At 44.0% G+C, this 16,471-nt stretch overlaps 1 protein-coding gene across 1 annotated transcript; it reads left to right on the plus strand.

Moving 5' to 3' along the window:
* The first annotated feature begins 3,069 nt into the window (after positions 1 to 3,069).
* On the plus strand, positions 3,070 to 12,746 carry LOC118854339 (C-type lectin domain family 4 member K-like). Its single transcript, XM_036764697.1, has 6 exons — positions 3,070 to 3,236; positions 5,277 to 5,393; positions 7,179 to 7,277; positions 8,638 to 8,789; positions 9,204 to 9,322; positions 12,098 to 12,746. Exons 1-6 carry the CDS (start codon positions 3,179 to 3,181, stop codon positions 12,285 to 12,287), a joined length of 735 nt encoding a protein of 244 aa, XP_036620592.1. The 5' UTR covers positions 3,070 to 3,178; the 3' UTR covers positions 12,288 to 12,746.
* Positions 12,747 to 16,471: the final 3,725 nt, after the last annotated feature.

The following is a 16,471-nucleotide window of genomic DNA, read 5'->3' on the forward strand; positions in this document are numbered from 1 at the left end:
GGAGGAGGAGGAGGACGAGGAGGCAGAGATGGAGGTACTCAATAAAAGCATTTTTAAAAAAAACTTCCACTACTTACCTCACAGGGCTGTTATGAAGAAAGGTCATTGTAAAGTTTAAAGTATTGGGGTATCTATTCTTGTTCTTATTGTTTGTTATCTTATTATCATCATCATTATCATCCTTGGCCAGAAACCAAATGCTCTGATCCCTTTTAGTGTTCTCACACTCACACAAGGGAAAGATAGAAGATAGAATACTAAAGAGCTGCAGGGATGGGTCTAACCTGGAAAGAAAGGATTCGTCTTTTGTGAACTTTGAGGATGATCTCTGCTGGGTCAATAATTCTGAATTTTTGAGTTGATAGAGACCCTATCTGTCAACTAAGGAATTAGATAGGAGAGGTGAACAGATCCCCAAAACCTTTGATTCAATTAGGAGGTTCCCTGATTGGCTAAGGGTAATCTGGGAAGTATAGAATGAACCAATGACTCGGTTTAGGTGGACCAATCACAAAATCAAAGTGGGATATTTCAGGTGGGAATACAATCTTGTCTGTGGCCATTCTTATCATGTCTGAGACTAGATAGATTTTATTTGTAATTCTAATTACCTGTACCTGGTGTATTATTTCTATGTCTGCATGTTTTTGTCAACTATTTTCCAGGAAGCACCATTACCTCACACCTAGGTGGTCCAGTGGATAGAGTGCTGGACCTGGAGTCAGGACGGCTCGTTTTCTTGAGTTCAAATCTGACCTCAGGCACTTTCTAGCTGTATGACCCTGGACAAGTCACTTAACCCTGTTTGTCTCAGTTTCTCTCAGCTGAAGAAGGAAATGGAAAACCATTCTAGTATCTTTCCTGAGAAAACCCCAAATGGGGTCACAAAGTGTTGGACACAACTGAAAAATGACTGAATGACATTATCGCTCACACTGCTTTTGCTTTCCAGGCATCTAGGTGGCTTGGACAATGGACAGAAAACCAGGCCTGGAGTCAGGAAGTCCGGACTCAGACACTTAATAGTTATATAACACTGAGCAAGTCACTTAACCTCTGCTTGCCTCAGTTTCTTCATCTGAGAATAGGGATAATAAATAACTTCCAGGGTTGCTGTGAGGATCAAATGTATGTAAATAAATTACATACATATACATGGGGTACTTAGCACAGTGCCTGGCACATAGTAAGTGTATATAAATGTTAGCTGTTGTTATTACTTGCTATTACATAATAGATAATATTATTCACATTACATATTATTACTAGGTCAACAGAAACCCAGTCAAACAGCATCACAGAATCAATTTAAAAGATAATTTAGTTGAAACAGAAGAGAAATACAAGATACTAGAAATATTTTCAGCACCCATTCCCCAAATAATAGCCTTCAAATTTCATGCCTAAAAATGGGGGAAAAGGCTCTCTCCCTCTCCCTCTCTCTCTCTCTCTCTCCCTCTTTCTCTGGAATAAGAGAGGATGTGTCCTTTGTTAACAAGCATACATAAGCTCTAAGATTTATCCTGCTGCTTTTGCGGTTTCATGGGAAAAATCTAGGAAAACAATCACTGGTAAGATTCATCTCTAGGGTTGGGAAAGCTTCTGATATAGCCGACCCTACATTGCCAAGCATCTGACTCTCCACCTCAAGCACCACCCATTCTTGCCACTTCTCTGCAATTGCCTTAAGTTTCTAGGAAGGTGCTGGGACTGTTGAGGTCCCAACACCTTCCTCTTCCCTCCAGAAGTGTCCTCCACCACGAGCCTTGCCTCTTGGTGTAATTGCCCTGTATCATGGGAACTCAAGCTGATGGGAAATGTAATTGGAAGTTTCTTCCAATGAGAGATTGCTACCTGGCCTGAAATATCATGAGAGTGCAGTCAGATGGAAATGGCTTTAGTTTATCTTCTTGTTTTTGCAAATAAACTCTAAATGACCCCACTCATGTGGTTGATGGAGGGGGAAAGAGGGAAGTGAGCGCAGTCTTCAGGGCTACAGGGATGAGTGGATCAGCAGGAAGAGGATAGAGTCAATAGGGAAACAGGGAAACAGATCTCTGAATTTAGGGATCTGAGAGGCCAGAGGTCAGGGAAGTCAGAAGGCTCAGGCACATCCCATTGGAGTTCAAAAATTAGGCAATGGTTTGAAAGTAGGGAGTGAGAAAAACTTCTCTCCCCCAGGGCCTAAAACGCCAACCATGAACTCATTCCTCCATAAGTCTTCCGTTAACCCCCAACACCCTCCATTCTAATCTTGGCTCTTCTTAATTCCTGCCCCTCTGGCTTTTACCTGTTGCCAGTCCAAGCTCTCCCTGCCACCAAGACAGACCTTTGGCACTAGAACCACACACAACCTTGCCCACAGTAATGTGAGACTAGCTTTGTGTCTCTGGGCCAGGGATATTTTGGAGCCAGCTTCTATAGGCTAAGGAGGGCTGCTTGTTAAGTTTTCAGTGTGAACACTCACACCTTAGAAATCAGCAAATGCTATAAAAGAGGGCTTGATCTATTGTCTTATTGTCTAAACCAAAGAAAATAATGGAGAAAATGTTAATAATATAGTTTAAACTTAAAAGCCTGTCATGTATACATGGGTCTTTTTTTTCCTGGAGAGCCCATTGTTAAACATGTATCAGCACACTCCCACTCTGAGCAAGCCATTTCAACTCTCTTGACCTCTAGTGTCTCATCGATCAAATGGGGAGAATAATATTTGGACCAGTACCTCACAGGGGTTTCGTGAGGAAAGCACTTAGTGTGACAAAGAGGAAGCCCCAAGAGCTCTTGTATGAGGTGGAGATACAGCCCCTTCCCATAGCAAAGCCTTCATCTGAGAGGCAGACTCAGCATTAGAGTTCCAGTTGAAGGGTGGAGTCCTGTTCATACTTCCCATTTCTACCAACAAATAAATGGGTCATGAGATCATAGATTTAGAGGGGCTTCAGAGCCCAGAATTCCAACCACTTGTTTATAGATAAGAAAATTGAGCATTAGAGAAGTTAAGTGAACTGCCCCATGTCACCCAAGTAGTAAGTGTGAGAGGCAGGATTTGAAATGAGATCTTCAGACTCCAGATCCAGAGCTCTCTGCACTGGGCTGCACTGCCTGAACTGGTAGAGAACCCATATTGACAGCATCTACTCAGGGAGCCCAGAGCCCTGCGTGACTAACAGAACAGATGGACCTCGAAGCTACTGATTCCATTGCAGATGATCAGCAAATCTTCTGGTCCCAAGGTGAGCCCCCTGGAACTACACACCCCTTCCTGCAACCCAGCTGCCCTTTCTCATCGCTCTCGTTCCAACCCTTCTCCCCAGATGCTGAGGCTCCCCAGCTCTCTGTTGCCTTGAGACAAGACATATTATTGCTAAATAACTTCTCTAGGAAGTTCTGATGCCAAAAGGCAAAAATCCAAAGCCCTCAGCCCAGCAGTCCCAGAATCATGAAGCTGGGAGGAATTCCACATGGGATCCCTATGTGCAGATCATTAAGCTGGCATGGGATTCCACATCCCTGACAAATAGTCATCCAGCTTCTTCTAGGAGACCTCCACTACCTTCCAAGGCAACTCATTATTCAACTTTGGGATAGCTTGGAATGGTAAGAAGTTCTTCCTAATATTGAGCCCAAATCTATTTCTCTGCAATTTCCTTTGATTGTTTCTAGTTCTTCCTTCTAGGGCCAGGCAGAATAAGTCAAATCCTTCTACACAACAGCCTTTCAAATATTTGAAGACAATTACAATATCCAAGCCCAGATCTCCTGCTCTCCAGGCAAAAATAATATCCCCACTTTCTTTAATATAGTCCTTGATACCCTCACTATCCTGATTACTTTCTTTTGGACACATTCTAGTTCAAAACTGTGGGTCCTTCCACAGTGTGGTCCCACTGTACCTTTCCAACCTTACTTCTCACTCTTTGGGTGATAGAGGTGGGTAGAAGCCAAGGTTCTTGGTTTCTTCCTCCTATGTCCTTTTTATCTTAGAGAAAGAAGGAGAACAGTGGCCTTCTTCTTTGGCCAAGTCTCCTGGAAAATTTCAAGGAACTCTTGGTTCCATGCTTGGTTTGCGGGGAACAGAAAAAGTTGGGCTTGTGTTCCCTGTTTTGGACATACTCTGCTTTAAGGCAAGGGTCAAGGTGCTCAGTGTCCCCTGAGATCCCTCACATCCCAACCTACAAGTCCCAGAGCCTCATCAATCCAAGCAGAATACAAGGCCTTCAGGTTTCTCGTCAGGAGGCAAAGCTCTCTCCTAATGAGAGGGAGGAGGTAGGGACTGGTGTAGGAGGGAACAGGAGAAAAGAGATGACTTATGACAGCTACTGTAAGTTCAGTAGGGAGACTTTCAGAGAATAAAATGATTCCTATGCAATGGAGATGGCCCAATATCATCGGATGCCTTTGGAGTAGGACCATAGAAAGTAGATGGTGGAAGTAACCCAGAGTGGATGTTTAACAAGGTGTCAGAGGTCATAGGATGATGGAGCAAGGGAATCAAGGTGCAGGAAAGAGTCTAATTGAACTGCCTCATCGGGGTAATAATACTTATACAAGACTGAGCATGGGCTCTTCACCTTTTGTGTCTTGGGTAATAGACTGAAGCCTCTGGACTTCTCAAAATTATGGTTTTAAGAAAAGATACAGGGCAGCTAGGTGGCGCAGTGAGTAGAGCACAGGCCCTGGAGTCAGGAGGACCTGAGTTCAAATTCAGCCTGAGACACTTGACACATGAACTAGCTGTGTGACCTTGGGCAAGTCACTTAACCCCAATTGCTCTGCCAAAAAAAACAAAAACAAACAAGAAAGGATATAATTCTTTCCTACCCAAGTTTATGGATCCCATGAAATCTGCTCATGGGCCCCTAAGTGGCCTATAGATCTCGGGTTAAGAAGCCCCGAACTAGAGGCAGTGTGGAAAGAACACTAGACTTAGCATTAGAAAAGACTTGGGTTTGAATTCCCCTTTCAACATTTTTTAAATTTTTGTATTTGTTAATTATTAGAATTATTAAATTAAAATTAAATTAAGTTAAAATATTAATTTTTTAAAATTTACTACTGTAACAGACATCAGTGAGCACAAGCATTTGCATATACAAAGAAATGCATAGAGTGGGAGGGTGAATCACATAGGTCTGCTTGTGTACTTAGTGTACTGCTTGGAGGGGAGGGAGGAAGTAGATAATAAATTTAACACAACAGTAACTTAGAATACCAGGGCTGTCACCTGTTTCAGTGAATATTGCTCTAGACCTGAATCTTTCTCCTCCTGTAAGGCCTCTTCTCGAAGGCAAAGATGCGATTAAGCCCTGGGATGCAGCGAATGTTCCACAGAGCCCTGATCCTCCTGTCCTTGATCTTGGTCATATGCCTTGTGATTGTAGCTGCCCAATGTGAGTAATTCCAAGGGTTCTTGGCTGGGCTTCCATAAGGCTAACTCATTCTCAAATTGGGGGGTGTTCTGCTTCTCTCTGGGGGAGAGGGGTGTAGCTGTAGTAGCAGAAACGGTCAGGAAGGCACAGAACCCAGAAGAATTAGAAGAGGTTCTAGTAGGAGCTTGGAACTTGACCTGGGCCTTGGTTGGACATCATTCTCAACTGGTACAGGTAAGGGATAGAGGGGAGACTCACACCTAACGACCCAGACTCAGAATCAAGAAACTCAATCTGTCTCTATTGCTGTCTCCTTGAGTCTTTTTCTCTCTGTCTCTGTCTATCTGTCTTTCTCTCTCTCTCACACACACACACACATACATACCATGTTAAGCTGGAAGGAAGCTTATAGAATATCTAGTCCAACTTCCCATCTGGACTAAAGGATCTGTAAGTTCCCCTCCAACACTAAATCCTACAAGACATCATGGTGAGATTTAAAGAGCCCTGGGTGTGGAATTAGGATCCTGGATTCGAATCCTGAATCTTACCCTTGCATGACCCTGGATAAATCACCTAACCTCTCTAGCTCAGGGGTCTCCACACTGCCTGTGTGTTGAGGACCACTACATACCCCTCAACCTCTCTTCCCTGTTATACACTCTCTTGTCTTGTCTCTTCATCCTCACCCCAGAATGGTCAGCAGGGTCCTAAACTTTATGAAGTTCACTCCTCATCACCCTCCTCTCACCCTACCCTCCCACTCAGGTGTGGTGGGAAAGGGTAGGCCCTGTCACTATTATGCTGAGTGACCTTCCCTTCTCTGGGCCCATTCACTCCTCTGTAAAGTGAGATTGTGGTCTTTTTCATCTATCCCTCCATCCCTCTGTACCGCCTTCCTAGGGCTCTTGGGAGGATTATTGAGCCATAGAATCTCAGAGCACGAAAAGATGTTGGAGGTTGTTTTGTTCAACCCCTACTTGAAGTAATGGGAAGAGTCCTGACCTTGAAGCCAGAAGACCCAGGTCCCAATTTCATTTCTACCTCTTCACTAGCACTGTGACCTTGGAGAAATCTCTTCCCTTTCTAAGCCTCGGTGTCCTCATCTGTAAATTGGGGGATTGGATACTACAGACTTCTTCTAGCTCTAACCTTCTTTGGGTCTGAAATAATGGATAAAAGAGTATTTTAGGAACTATAGATCAGAGTATATAAGCCAGGTCCCCAACTCTCTGATCCAAGACCGCTGGGTGATCACTACCTGATCAAAAGAATTCTGCTTTCAGTTTCTGCATATCATCTTATCATTCTTCCATCGTCCTAACTGGGTGATTCAGGCACAAGGCCCAGTGGCCCTGGGAGAGGGAGGATGTCTGAGTCTTTCATGGCCCACTCTGTGGGAGCTGGAGTGAAGGACTTTTAAAGGAAGCTGGTTTTGGTTAGCCAGTCTGTCTATCCAAGTGCAACCAATTCATGAATTGGGTTTTGGGAAAGAAAGTGAGTGCCCTCAAAGGAACAGAAATCAAGGCCTGGGTCTCATTCTGGCTATGCAATTTCTCGTAGTGACACAGAAATGTCATATCCATTGGGTTGTTATACCACTGGGAAGGTGGGGATACAAGAGGACACCAAAGGTCTTTTCCTGAATAGGAATCATATCCCTATCCCTTCCTAAAGTCCCAATTAAGGAAAGCGTTAGGTCATTAGTTCTATACTATTTCTTTTCAAAGACAAGAATTTCCCTGATTGACCCCTTGGGGATCCTCTTCCCATCACACAACTACCCTCATGTGAATGTGATTCCAGGTTTTCAGGCAAAAAAGAGTATGAGCCTGGAAATCAAGACCCTGAAGAACTCTTTGGAGAAGATCAATGCCACCTACAATGTCCTGAGACAGCAGCATCGTGAGTCTCCCTTTTTATGGTCCCTAGTGGGAAACCCTCAGCCAGAACTCTCTATGCCCACCTTTGATTGTCCTTTCTGCTACTATATCTCCTCCCCACCCCCAAAACAACTATACCTATCTGCATGTGCCTCCATGCTCTCTCAGGTGAGTCATTTTCATGTGAATGAAGTTCCTACAAAACTATATAGAGCATCTGGGTCACCCCAACTTGCACATGGACTACCTACCCAGACAAGCTTCCCCATGTTCAAAGTATTTCTGCATACGCTTAAAAATTATATCTGATGAACCCCCACCAATATGTTTATTTTTACTAATCAGCCAGAGGACACAACTGATTCAGATCGAAGGTATTTTAATGAAATAGTAAAAAGATTAGCAGTAGAACATTTTCTCCTAGGGCACACCTCCCAAAAATATACAAACCTTCCATGGGAACAGCAAATTCATTTAGGGAACGTGTTGTGTTTGTCCTTCCTTCGAAGAGGGCCATGACATCAAGGAAATGATGACATGACTTGCAGTTGACTTTGATTTGAGTGAGGGAGGGCTGTGCAAGGTCACCAGCCTCACTTTCTCCTCCAGAGCCATCTGGGTCCGGTGGCCTGATATTCACCAGGACAACTGGAGATGGCCCAGGATGCATTGGGAGACCAATTTAGGGAATATGCATGGAGGGACGTAACCACAGGGAACATATATCTAAGGTCCATTTGTGTACAAGCAACTCGCACCTATGACAGTGCAGGGCCACACATATCGCCTGGTGATGCATCTTGTTGTTTCCTCTTGAACCTGCTACAAATTGGATCTCACAGGCAGTGCTCCAGAGAGCTCATGGTGACTCGTGTATCACTAGTGCTGACCTGCTGGATATGTGGTCGCAGGGCTTCCCTCTTCTATCAGCTTGTGGTTTTCAACTGAAGTCCCTGTCAGAGAATTTCATGGGTTTTTCTTCCGAATGAGAAGTGGGTTCTGCCTACTCTCCTTAGGCTTATGGATCAGAAGTTTCAGTTTCAGTGAGGAACTGACATACCTAGTCATCAGAATTGGGAAGTCCTTGGCTGTTTTCCTTTGTAAGGAGAGGAAGCTGTTAAACCCTAGAGGTATATAATGGAAAAAATAGTACTGATTATAATGGATAACACTCAGGTTTCATATAAACTAGGGGGATATGGGGGGTGGGAAATGCTACCTGTATTAATGCCAATATGGTACCTGAAGATTTCTCAAACTGTGATATATTTTTACACTCTAAAGAGCCCTAAAACCTCTTCCAGCCTGAAATCCTGTGAACTTCTTACACTCTCTCTGCTAAGAATTCACCCCCTTCTCTCATCTCTCCTTCTTCTCCCAAGGGAGTCTCATGAAGACAGTCTCCAAGAACTGGAAAGCTTACAATGGGAGTCTCTACTACTTCTCCTGTGATATCAAAACCTGGGAGGAGGCTGAGAAATTCTGTATATCCCAGGATTCCCACCTGGCATCTGTGACTTCTGTGGGAGAACAGGTAGGTGGACCCTCCTAATCTGTGGCCTGGGTATCAGGTGAGGAACCAGGACAAATGGCTCTTTAATGCCTCAGAACTTCCCAATCCTAGGACATGGCAGAGAAACAGACTCCTGTCCCCAGGGGGTCATCACTGGGGGTCCTCAGTGCCCCTCCTCAAGGGACCAGCTCAGTCTCTGCCCCTCTCATCCTCACTCCTGTCATATTGTTCTTCCTTGTTCTGGGGCAGGGGCAGCAGCCATAAGTGATGTCAGCCCTAGATAGGAGAATACTATGTCCCATCGGCCCCACCCTACTCCCTCTCCCACACTCACCACTGGGAATACTCAGAGACAAACACAGATGGGCCAACAAATGCACACTCATACATGCATGCACATATTAATAGCACACTCTCTGTCACATTGTTCTGAAGGAATTTCTCTACAAGACATTGAAGGGAGAGAGACATTGGATTGGGCTGAATGACAGACACACAGAAGACACCTGGACCTGGGTGGATGGAACCATTTATGATGCAGCCCAGAGCAAAGGGTCAATCTAGCATTTCTGGTCCTCCCCAGCCCTTCATTTTCCAGTCAACTATGCTGAGATTCCAGGGGCTTGCCTCACTCCCACCCTCTAAGAACAACTCAGAGGTAATGAGGGGAGTTGGAGTCCAGTCCTGATTATAACAATGACTGGTTATATCAGTGTGTGTGTGTGTGTGTGTGTGTGTGTGTGTATGTGTGTGTGTGTATGAAGCATTGTTCAGAATAGACAACAAAACTCTTAGGAAAGTTGTTTGTGTCTGAGGCTCTCAAACACCGTCCAACACTGATGAAGCAGAGTCTCAGGCAGTTGCATCTCAGAGACCCAGCCCTAGGCTGTTTCAGAAAGAGTTACATCACAGACACGCATAGTCCTTCCTGAAGTTTAACCTAAGGGCCCTGGGGAGGTAGCAAGAACATCCACAGCTGTTCTCTCCAGGGGGATAAAGAAACACACATAGCTCCTTTAGCCACCTTGCCAGGGGTAAAAAGACCATAAACCACAGGGAAGACTTAGAGGAATCCTAGCAATGCAGCCATGGGCTCTCTGTCTCTCGAGGCTTCCCTGGGTCTCCACAAGCATCCAAGCCTGCCACAAAAATGACCAATCTACTAACCAGTGAGAGGAGGCTCAACTCTTTGTCACCAGTAATCAATCAATCAACACACACTTATTAAGCACCTACCACATTCCAGACACTGCTAGGTGCTGAGGATTAAATATCAAGAAGGAAGCAATCCCTGCTTGAAATGGACTTACATTTGCCTGGGTGGGGGCAGAGACAAGTACATATTATACATACATACATACATATATACATACATACATACATATATACATACATATACACAAATACATATACACACATATATAGCATAAATATAAAGTTAACAAATACATATAAAGAAATTAAATACAAAGTAGTTTAGGAGGAAGTTGGAGAAAGACTTCATGCAGAAGATGGAGCCTGAGCTGCCTCCTAAAGGAAGAGAAGGATTCAATGAGCCAGAGGTAAGGAGGAAGTACATCCCAGGCATGAAGGACAGCCCATTTAAGGGGCATAGAGATAGGAGATGGAATGTCATAAATGAAGATCAGAAAAAAGGCTATTTTGGACAAATCAAAGATTATGGAAGGGGAGAGTAATATCTAATGAGGCTGGAGAGGTCAGCTGGAGCTCCTGTCATAATGAACCTTAGAAGCTAAACAGAGGAGTTATATTTGATCCTAGGGCAAATAAGGGCAGCTAGATGGTTTAGTGGATAGAGTGCTAGGGCCTAGAGTAAGGGAGACTCATTTTGTGAGTTCAAATCTGGCCTCAGACACTTCTTAGCTGTGTGACCCTGGGCAAGTCACTTAACCCTGTTTGTCTCAATTTCCGCATCTGCAAAATGAGCTGGATAAGGAAATGGCAAACCACTCTAGTATCTTTGACTTAAAATACTCAATAGCAACAACAACAGGTGAAATAGAAACCATTGGCCTTAGTCGAGTAGGAGAGTTATATAGTAAGATCCGGACATAAGGCAAATTATTTGGGCAGCAGTGCATAGGAGAAACTTGAGTCAGAATAGCTAAGAGGCTGTTGCAATAATCTAGGGATGAGGTAATGAGGGCCAACACCAGGGTGGCAGCTGTGTGAGTGGAGAGAAAGAGTAAGATGCTAGAGATGTTGTAAGGTGGCAACGGCAAGATTCGGCAGCCAATCATCCCCCACAATACACAGTTCTGATACTCCAATAAGGACAGCTCAGCTCAGTTGCAAATGGTTACACACACACACACACACACACACACATCAGCTGTGGTGGTGGCTGCTGAGTTCAGTGCTTCAAGCTTCGCTGCTATCTATGGCCATGATTCTGGCCTAAGTGGTAAGTGTAACCAGATTTGGAACCAGAGAATCTGCATTTGAATCCAAAACATGAGCTGGTGTGATGTGACTTTAGACAAGTCATGTACCTTTCCTGGGCATCAAATTCCCCAATCTGTAAGATGAAAGGGTTGGATTAGAGGATATCTCAGCTCCCTCCCGGCTCTAACCCTTCTGCTCCTAATACTCTGTCGATTTGCTCCAGGTCTCACTCCTGCCTTCTCTGGCTAGCTTGTGTTTACTCCTTAGGTCTTCTCTAGGCATCTGAGAATCACAAAATGATTTGGAAGGAATCTCAGAGGTCAATGAATCCAGTCAATGAACAGCAATTGCCTCTACAACATCCCCAATAAGTGATGATCTATTTTCCACTGAAAGATTCCTGATGATGGGATTCACTTTTTCTAGAGGCAATGCATCCCATCCTGGGGCCACTCTCATTGTGAAGAGTTTTGTTCTTTATAATAATAACATCTATTTAATGCCTCAAGATTTACAAAGCAGTTGACACAGGCTATCAAATTTGACCCTCACAACCACTCTATTATGTAGCTGCTATTATTATCCCCGTTTTATAGATAAAGAGACAGGCTGACAGAGATTGTGACTTGCCCAGGGTCACACAGCTAATAAGTGTCTAAGGCTGGATTTGGACTCAAGTCTTCTTGACACCAAGTCAGGTGCTCTATATACACTATGCCACCTACTTCCACCTACTGCTCCTGCTTCTGTTGTGTGAGGTCAAGCTAAACAAATTGAATCCATTGCACACATTAAGAACTTCAAACACCAGAAGATAGAAATCAAATTACCCTAATAAAACAATAAGATTTCCAGCCAGATAGTGAAAGCATTTATTCATCTCAGTCTCTGGAATAACTCCCTGTCTACCGTCCATCATCTAGATTCTGGATTCCAGGACAACCCACCAACTACCAGGGTAACGAGAACTGTGTGGAAATGAAGATGGAGGCTCTCACTTCCTGGAATGATGAGAACTGCGAATTAAAATACAAATTCATCTGTAAGAGTCCTCTAGGGCTGTCAAACCTGGACTTCTATGAACGTATCTCCCAGCTTGAAAGAGAGCTCTAAGGACTCCAGTTCCACACATAGAACCTCTTCTGAGATCCAGCCTCATGAGGCACTCCCAGGTTTTCACCCTATGAGGCTGCTGTCAGTCAGTCTTGGGAAGCTGCAAGGATTTCAGAGCTTAGAACGGGACTCAGACCCAAGAGGACTTTTGCCACCAATCCTAAGGCTTGTCCATTCTCAGTCCTTCAACCTCCCACCCTCAGTCATAAACTCACTGGAGGTCAGAGTTGTAAAAGACCTCAAAGATCAAGTCCTCTACAAAACTCCCTCATCATCTCCATCTCATAGAATCCCTAGCATTCCTTCAAAGCACAGCTGGCCTCACACCTGCTCTTTGAAACCTTTCCTGATCCTCTAATGCTAGCATTCTCTTCCTCTTGGAAGTACTTTGAATTACTTTGCATACACTTTCTATTTATTTTTTACATCTTGTGTCTCCCCATTTGAATATAAGCTCCTAGTACCCAAAAGGCTATAAAACTATGAGATCTAGCAATACCACTACTAGGTCTGTATCCAAAAGAGATTTTCTTTAAAGGGGGGAAAGGACCTATTTGTACAAAAATATTTATAGCAGCTCTTTTGTGATGTCAAAGAATTGAAAATTGAGGGGGATGACCATCACTTGGGGAATGGCTGAACAAAAGTTGCGGCATATGATTGTAATGAAATGTTTGTTACTGTGCTATAAGAAAAGATGAGCAGGTGGATTTCAGAAAAACTTAGAAAGATTTATGTGAACCGATGCAAAGTGAAGTGAGCAAAACCAGGAGAACACTGCACATAGTCACAGCAATACTCTACAGTGATCAACAGTTAATAACTTAGCCATTCTCAGCAATGCAATGCTCCAAGACAATTCCAAAGGACTTGTGACGAAAAATACCATCCACCTCCAGAGAAAGATCTGATGGAGTCTGGATGCAAGTCAAAGCATACTATTTTTTGCTTTCTGTATTTTTTCTTGTTTTTTTTTCTTTTGGGCCTGTGTTTTTTTTCACAACAGAACTAATATAGTAATGTTTTTCGTGATTGAACACTTTTACCTATATCAGATTGCTTACTGTCTCAGGGAGGGGGGAGGTAAGGGACACAGAGAGAAAATTTGCAAGTCAAAGTTTTTAAATGAATATTTAAAATTGTCTTTACATGTAACTGGGAGGAAAATAAAGTATTATTTTTAAAAGAATATAAGTTCCTTGAGGGCAGCACCTGTTTCATTTTCCCTTTCTATCTCAGCACCAAATATGCCTTGCACATGCTTACTAGGCATTTGTTGAGTTGAACATCCCTCATATAACTTCTGTGTAGCAAAGTTACCTTCCAAAGCAACCCATTCAATTTTGTACAGCGTTAACTGTTGGGGAATGTTTCATTATACTGCTCCTAAATCTGCCTCTGGAACTCCCTCTCCCACCCCCCACCCTGTTATTCCCAATTCTGCCCTTCAGGGCCAATGAGAACAAGTCTAGTCCCTTTTCCCCAAGAAGACTGATAAGAGAGGAACAGTTGCCCCACCCTCCAGCGCCCCCACCAATCACCCTACTCACTCCTCCTTCCTATAGCCTCTAGTCCTTTGGTCCATTTTCCCATACCCCGAGCCCCACAACCCTCCACTATTGGTCCTTGAGGGTGCTGCAGCCACTTCATGTGCTACTGACCTCCCCCTTCCCTTTCCTTGAGCTGAGCCAGGGAGGACATGGGGACCATAGGTAATGAGGTGACCTGATGATACAAGAATCAGCTGAAGGAATTGGGGGCATTTAAACTGAAGAGGAGAAGACTCAGGAGCAGATACTTTTGCTTTCTTCATGTTTCTGAAGGGCACAAGTGAAAGAAAGGTTAGACCTTCTGCTTGGCTTCAGAGGGTGGAACTAGAACCATTGGGAAGAAATGACAGGGAGGCTGGCTTGGGCTCTGCGTAAGGAAAATCTTCTTTGGGCAATAATGGTCAGTTAAGAAACACTTAAGCACCTACTATGTGGCAGATGCTCTGATAAGTACCAGGGATACAAAAAGAGGCAAAAGACATCCTCTGTTCTCAAAGAGCTTGGTCCACTGTGGGAGAGAAAAAGCAAAGGAATATATACAACCAAGCTATATATGGTATAAATAGGAAATAATTAACAAAGTGAAGACATTGGGATTAGGAGGGTTTGGGGAAAGCTTTCTGTAGAAAATGGAATTTTAGTTGGGACTTCAAGGAAGCCAGGGTCAGTAGGTGGAGTGGTGGAGGAAGATCGATGTAGGCATGAGGGCAATCAGAGAAAATGCCCAGAGCTGAGAGAGGAGGATCTCGTTTGTGAAACAGCTGGCAGGCCAAGTGTCATTGGATCAAAGAGTATGTGTCAGAGAGTAAGGTGGAAGAAGGCTAGAAAGGTAGGAAGAGGCTAGGTTATGCAGGGCTTCAAATGCCAAATAGCAATTCGAATGGGGACAGGTGGTATAGGCTTTGTCAAGAGGTAGGCAGACGGCCTGGGGAGGCTCTGGGGATCTGGAGGCCAAGGCCAGGGAGCCACCTGAGGAATATAATCTAGAGAGGCTTAGTGGATGGATGGACCATGTGACCTCTGATGTCACAATTCTGGGATTCCTGTCTGTGAGGCAGCTACTAGATTGCTCTCAGGCCCAGGAGTTCTCCACCTTTTTGTGTGTTACAGACCCCTCTGGAAGTCTGTGAAGCCCTAGGGACCTCTTCTAAGAATCACATCTTTAAATGCACAAAATAAAATACACACAATTACAAAGGAAACCAATTATACTGAATGATAGTTATCAAAATCGTATTTAAAAGGCAAGCCCACCATCCTCAGGTTAAAAACCTTCGTCTAGAAGGATATTCAGGTCAGTTGAAAGATCTGAAGAAGCAAACACCTCCTCGGCATTTCATACCTGACTTTACATATTTGAAGAGCTGCCATATGAAGAGAGATTTCATTTTTTCTGTTTGGCTCCAGAGGGCAGCACTAGCAGGCACTTCAGCTCTAGAGCAGGACTAGACAGAATTTGCATGAAGGCAGATTTTAACTCCATGTAAGGAAAACCTTTCTAAAAAATGAGAGCTGCCTGAAAAAGAAATGGGTTTCCCTATAAGGTAGTGAGCACACCCATAGGTCAAAGTGTTCAAGTAGAACCTAGATGACCATTTGTCCAGGTCAGGTTCAGGTTAGACTAAATGAGATGGCCCCTGGAGTTCCCTTTTGGCTCTGAAGTCTGTGGAGATTTCTATTAAATCTGTTCATAGTCACCTGACTTTCCTGGCTTGCCTGTGGGAACCAAGCAGCTTAATAAGGAGTTTCACCCCTCCCCCCACTGTCCTCTTCTGGGACAGATAAACCCCCTTTTCTGGGGAGGCAAAGGGGAGCTCTGGACCTGAAATAAAGGGAGCTAAGTTCTATTCCTAGCTTTGACCTTACCTAGCTAAATAACTTGAGGCAAGTAACTATGCGACCATACCCCCTCCATTTGTCCGTCTATAAAATGGGTGTAATTACACCCACCTCACAATGTTGTTGTGAGGATGAAATGAGATAATAATAATGATAACATTGATAGTAGTTAGTATTTATGTAGTCCTTACTATGTGCCAGACACTGTGCTAAGCAGTTTACAAATGTTGTCTCATTTGATTCTCACAACAACTCTGGGGAGGTAGTTGCTATGATTATCCCCATTTTGCATGAGGAAACTGAGGTAAGCAGAGGTTAAGTGACTTGTCCAGGGTCACACAGCAAGGAGGTGTCTGAGGCCAAATTTGTATTCAGGTCTTCCTAACTCCAGGCCGGTGCCCTCCACTACACCACCTAGATGCCCCATACTACATATCTAAAGTGCTTTATTATGATTCCCCTTGGTGCAGCTGAGTGAACTCCAGTATTTTTCAAAGTAAATTTACATGGAAACTGAGAGAAAGACCAAAGAGAACTGAGCGCTGATCTCTGCAGCCCCCTTACAATCCCACTTCATGTCCCAGTCCATTCCTCACCTCCTCTTCCTGCTGGCGCCCCTTGCCTCCATCTAGCACTTTCATTTCTGATGCTGACTTTAAGGAAACTTCAACAGGTGGTCACTCCAAGCAATGAGGGTCCTCGTGTAAACTCTACCACCTTGACCCCCTAAGTCCTATCTTAGGGGAGGAGGATCATGTGAAGGAGGGTTTATTAAGCACAGTTTGGGCTTGGGTT

This window comes from Trichosurus vulpecula, chromosome 6, assembly GCF_011100635.1.
Source record: "Trichosurus vulpecula isolate mTriVul1 chromosome 6, mTriVul1.pri, whole genome shotgun sequence".
NCBI classification, from domain to species: Eukaryota; Metazoa; Chordata; class Mammalia; order Diprotodontia; family Phalangeridae; genus Trichosurus; species Trichosurus vulpecula.

Coding starts and splice junctions, on each gene's coding strand:
- LOC118854339 (XM_036764697.1), top strand. CDS start 3,179: ATGGACCTCGAAGCTACTGATTCCATTGCAGATGATCAGCAAATCTTC. Junction 3,237..5,276: donor GCAAATCTTCTGGTCCCAAG/GTGAGCCCCCTG, acceptor TCCTCCTGTAAG/GCCTCTTCTCGAAGGCAAAG. Junction 8,790..9,203: donor TGACTTCTGTGGGAGAACAG/GTAGGTGGACCC, acceptor ATTGTTCTGAAG/GAATTTCTCTACAAGACATT.